The sequence below is a fragment of the Sceloporus occidentalis genome, unplaced genomic scaffold, assembly GCF_023333645.1.
Source record: "Sceloporus occidentalis isolate IW3139 unplaced genomic scaffold, rSceOcc1.0.p SCAF_206, whole genome shotgun sequence".
Taxonomy (NCBI): Eukaryota; Metazoa; Chordata; class Lepidosauria; order Squamata; family Phrynosomatidae; genus Sceloporus; species Sceloporus occidentalis.
The window spans coordinates 695,049-700,741 of NW_028317186.1; the positions used below are offsets into that span (position 1 = coordinate 695,049).

Sequence of the window (5,693 nt, forward strand, 5' to 3'; positions counted from 1 at the left end):
GTATTCCGAATACAAAAGCTACCCAGGAATTTCCAATGTCCCTCTGCTTACACAGAGAACGGCGTCTACTACCTCCTAAACACCATTAATCATTGGCTGTTGAGGCTTTTCATGTTTTTTTTTTCGTTGAGGAACTAATGAGACGTGGACAGGTGGACACAGAATACTCTTTTCTATTGTTTTCCTGGAAACCAAGTTCTCCAAAACAAAAGATCGCCCTATATAAGCGGCCCGGCCGGCTCAGGGTGTCCACCAGACCCGCTCGCTCATCATGGACGTCCTTAAAGCCGTTCTCCTGCTCTCCCTCTTCATCGGGGCAGGTAAGGCTGCGCAGGTGGAGCGATCACGCTTTCCGTCTTTACTTGTTCTCTAGATATTCTTTCGATGGTTACGACAAGTCAAGGTTTCCATGACGACCGGTATTGGGGACATTTGGGGATACTCGCTACAAACTCGCTACATAGAATCTTCGAAGAGTTAATATTTCCAGAATCTCAGGGGACGCTCTATTGGGATCTCTAGAAAGTTCCCAGTTGGGGATATAAGTGAAATGTACCTCCCACCCGGAACTGGGACCCTATGGCTGCTAAAGGGTTAACACCGTACCTGCCAACATCTCAAAAGGCCAAAGAGGGGTACTTTGGTTTTAGAGGGGGGGTTGTTAGAGATCTGGCTGAGGGTTGAGCTTTATGAAGAATTTTTAAGGCTAGACAATTAGCTGGAGGATCCTAGAAGAATATATTTTATTAACCCATTAATTAATATTGATTTATTAACCCATTTCCTGCTGTTTCTATACACATTATGGGGGCTTTGAGGGCTGTAGAACCCTGCGATCCCCTCATACCCAGCAAACATTCCGAGCTCCTAGAAAAGAGGGGCATCAGGGGGGGAGAGAGGGGCAACAGAGGGTTTGGAGGACGGAATGGCCAAACTAAACAGGGACACTTGGCAGGTATCGGTTAATCAGGACAGGTGTGAGAGGCACGCACGGCTTTCTCTGTATACACACCTTTGTGTATTTGTTCTTTCCAGGATCCCGACACAATAGCATGCAGTCGAGGATCTGATAACACAATAATAGGCATTTTCACTGAAAACATACGTTTCATCTGAAATTGTGGAATATTAGGTATGATGTCATACCTGCTATAAATATATTTATATATGCTTTGATCATTACGGTACCAGCTAACCTCTCTCTCTCTTGCGAGATAAATAGTCTTTAAATCTATTTTGTAAGCTTCCAGTGTTGCTATGGTAACCTGGCGTCCAGTGTCCCAACACCTGAAAGAGCCAGAGAGGCGCACTTTTGGTTTTTAGGGGTTGTGATATGAGGCGGGCTGGGTATGAGGGGATCGCACGGTTCTACTGCCCTAAAAGCCCCGATAATGTGTATAGAAACAGCAGGAAGCGGCTTTATACATTAAACCCCATTATTCTTCTTCTAATGCCCCACTCGGTTACACAGATGCCCAGGTATAGGGCACGAAGTCACATTAGGAATCTGGATAAAGCCCTTATAAGGTGGCCATTTTTTTTATTTCCTGGGTTAAAGTTACAGGAGAGAGAGAGGGGGGGGGTTATTGGTGCATTTTTGTAACCACGATGGCTTCTCGTTATCTTGCAGCTCTTTCTTTAAAGTGCTACACGTGCCTTAGTGAGAGCAGCAACACCAACTGCTTGACTGAGACCAACTGCTCCAATACGGACTCGTACTGCCAGACCACCGTCTCTGCCGTTTCCGTTGGTAAGTGTGTCAACAAATATCCACCTTAAAACCAAGGGAAAAGGGGGATAACGGCGACTTGGCAACCACATCTATCCAAATATTATTAATGTAACGAATAAATTAAGCAATTGTTGCAGAAGCCTCCACCAGGGAAGCCCCCATTTTTTATGGCAGCCCCTTCATCATACCTCACAATAAACACAACATGATATTCACTCACACCGACCACTCTTACACACACTCAAACCCACTGGCTGCTCTCAGCCACGCTGAGGACCACTCAGATCACTCTCGGCCTAACATACACCAAATGTCCAATTTTCCATGTCACGGCATGGCCTCTCCCTAAGTGAATGGGGTGAGCAATGCGTCTGTACTCAACGAGAAATGCAGGCATAGAGACTTAACCCTTCCGCCCCATACTGAGTATCGCTAGCCTGCCACCGGTGGCCCCAGCGTTTAGATGACTGTGCCCCCCTTGGCCCAGCGCTGTGGTAATGTGTGGTTTCTCTCCGGTTGTTACAGCTGGGATCTCCGCTAGCTCTATCAGTAAGATATGTACCGCGTCCTGCACACCGTACAGCGCCGGGCTCTCCGTGGCCTCCGCGTCGGTGTCGTGCTGCAGCACTGACCTGTGCAACAAGAGCGGGGCAACCAGCATAAAGTCCGGCATCACCGTCCTCGCCCTGTCGCTGGGACTCGTCCTTCTACTGCTCAGGGACTCCGTCCTGTGAGGCTCAGGGGGAAACTCAATGACCTGATGGTTTACGGTGTATAATCTACCTCACTGAGCTCTAATAAACGAATGGATATGACCTCGTGTATCGTGCCTCATTTTACAAGACACACAATTAGTATTACTGGGGGTGATATTCCTGATTTAAACGTCACAGGGTTTGGGGGTTTAGAGTTTAAATATGGACAAAACGAGATTATTTCTGATGGCTTTTCTCTTATTCCAAATATTTTTCATTCTCCAAGGCATATCTGGGGCAGAGTGGCATATAGGGGGTATAAGGCACATATAAGGGGTTATAAGGCATATATCGGGGGCAGAGTGGCAAGCCATGGGGCAGATGTGCATAACTGGGATGCAGGTCGGCAAATAAAAACAAAAAATGCATTTTTCTCAATCATAGTTTTTATTAAATACAAAAAAAAAACCAGTTTCCATGTGAAATAAAATGTACTAGTAAAGCTTTAGGATAGTCATATATTCAGGCCTTTTCTTTTTCCCTAAATTATTATTCATTTTCGGGAATTAACAGAGGGCTGACCAACAAGAAAACCACAGGAGGGTGACCCTGCAAGCGGGGTGGCTGATGATTAGGAGATACATAGATGTCCTGAGAACGTATAATTCCTTCCTCCGCCGCACAGTCTGTTCTGGACGGAACGACAGAATAATTTATGATATAATTAAAGCATGTGATAGGAGTCTCCCATAATTAAGCAGAGAGGACATCTCGGCGACAGGATTAATTATGTTTTCGCTCTGTTTTCCGTGGCTCTAAATTTCGAGGTTCTTTTTTTAGACAAAACAAATTTATTTCTGATGGCTTTCCCTTATTCTGGATACTTTTCATTCTCCAACATTCTGTATATGCTCGATTACATTCGAGGTCGTCTTCTAATCAGACCTCAAATAGACGTCTACCTACAAGACTAAGCTCCAGATCCCCCGCAGCACTGCAGGAGACCTGGATCCTCCTCTGTGGCAGCCGGTGGACGTCTGCATGATGCGCACGGAAAACCTCCGCTTCTGCTGGGGCCTCTATGACAGATCACCGGCATCACATGACCTTCCGGCGCTCATTCATAGAAGCCACGGCAGAAGTGCCGGCAGCAGCGCAGGTTGTCTACACCCTACATACCAAGGAATCAAAAGCACGAGGGACACGTCTAGAGATGCACTGGTATGTCAGGGGGGGCAAGAGTGGCATATGGGGGCATGGGCGTAGGAACCCCTAAAAATCTGGGGGGGATAGCATTTTTACTGGTAGGGTATACCTGACCATTTCACCAACAGGGACTTTTATGACATCGCATTATAAATACATAGACATTAATATGTAGTCGGCCCCCCTTTGCAGCTATAACGGCTTCCACTCTTCTGGGAACGACTTCCACAAGATTTTGGAGAGTTTCTGTGGGGAATTATTGCAACCATGCCTTTATGGACCTTGTTTTGTACACTGGGGCAAAGTTACAAGCATAGTGTTGTCCAAAACGTCTTGGTTTATCACCTTCAGCTCATAAAACGTTCTACTGGATGAATGAGAGAAAATTCCCACAGAAACAGAAAAATCTTACAACCACAGATGGGCCGCACTGGACACGGCCACAGAGATTACTATGATGTATTGAAGGATCCATCTAAGACTCCTAACACGTCATGCACACAGGAACATATCCACACGCTTAAACACTTGAATAACATACATACACATGCACACACTAACAAACACACACACACACACGCAATAATACACCCCAAAACAATCCCACCCTAATATACCTAGACACATGCCCACTATAACACACCTGGAAACATACTAACATACCCATAAAAACAGATGTGCACAATAACATACCCACAAACATACACTATCACGCCCAGACCCGCATTCACACACATCCTTCACTCACTCTGCCTACCCCTAGATTTAACACGTGGCGCTTTGTATTAGTGATGCCCTAGACCAAGTAGCACCCCGCAATATTCTTGTGTTCAAATGCTACATACAGTGACACACACACTCATTCTAACCAGAAATAGGCCTGGATTTAACCCTAGGTGCCCCTGAGTTAAACATGTGTTACAGGGAATCATTCTCTTCCCTTTAAGTATGACATGCCTGCTCATACACACACGTATGCACTGCTCTTACGCATGCCTGCCCACAAAAACACACATATACGCTGCAATTGCCTGCACATACACACTTGCCAGTACTCACACATATGCACTACCCTTATACACGCCTGCCCAAACATACATAAACTGCTCACAAGAAAACCAGAAATGTATGGGGCGCAGGTGCATATATAGGGGAAAAAAACAAAAAAACAATATAGTGTAGATGGTATGTCCAAATGCTAATTATTAAGTGATATGTTGCACTCACAAGCGAAAGAGGCAAATCCAACCCATCAATGAGGACTGTAAAAAACTTTAATATTCTTTCTAGGTCAATCTAAAAAAACAAACTAAAATAGTGCAGTATCTTAGGTGAAAGGGTATATACCAATGGTAATGCACTCACAATTTTTTCATGCACAAAGTGCATGTGCAGACATTTGGTTAAAATGAAGTCCAATTGAATCTTTCTTCTACGCGTTTCGCCCTTTGGGCTTCCTCAGGAGATCAATTGGTGCAGATTTCTATAGATGTCCGTGAATTCAGCAAAATCAGCAGAAGTCAGAAATATATACATACATTTCTGGTTTTCTTGTATTTTACACTTTGAGGAAGAGTGTCGTTTGGGCAGCTGCGGTCCATACTAGGGAAGTATTTTCACATTTGTTTATTATTTATCACATTTCACCTAAGTAGCACGTATTTTTTGGATTTCTTTTCGTTGTTATAAACTGCTCACACACACATGCCTCCCCATAAATATACACTGCCCTTGCACATACTTACACAGACGTATACACTATAAGACAAATACACTCCTTATATACACACATATACACTGCCCATACAGACATACACATATACACTGCCCATACAGACGTACACATATACACTGCCCATACAGACGTACACATATACACTGCCCATACAGAAGTACACATATACACTGCCCATACAGACGTACACATATACACTGCCCATACAGACGTACACATATACACTGCCCATACAGACGTACACATATACACTGCCCATACAGACGTACACATATACACTGACCACAGACGTACACATATACACTGACCACAGACGTACACATAT

At 44.5% G+C, this 5,693-nt stretch overlaps 1 protein-coding gene across 1 annotated transcript; it reads left to right on the forward strand.

Annotated features, from left to right (window-relative positions):
* The first annotated feature begins 271 nt into the window (after positions 1-271).
* Positions 272-2,466, forward strand: LOC149277887 (lymphocyte antigen 6E-like). The gene is made up of 3 exons (XM_089502607.1): positions 272-320; positions 1,631-1,750; positions 2,258-2,466. Exons 1-3 carry the CDS (start codon positions 272-274, stop codon positions 2,464-2,466), a joined length of 378 nt encoding a protein of 125 aa, XP_089358733.1.
* The last annotated feature ends 3,227 nt before the right edge of the window (positions 2,467-5,693 follow it).

Coding starts and splice junctions, on each gene's coding strand:
- LOC149277887 (XM_089502607.1), top strand. CDS start 272: ATGGACGTCCTTAAAGCCGTTCTCCTGCTCTCCCTCTTCATCGGGGCA. Junction 321..1,630: donor CTCCCTCTTCATCGGGGCAG/GTAAGGCTGCGC, acceptor GTTATCTTGCAG/CTCTTTCTTTAAAGTGCTAC. Junction 1,751..2,257: donor CGTCTCTGCCGTTTCCGTTG/GTAAGTGTGTCA, acceptor CGGTTGTTACAG/CTGGGATCTCCGCTAGCTCT.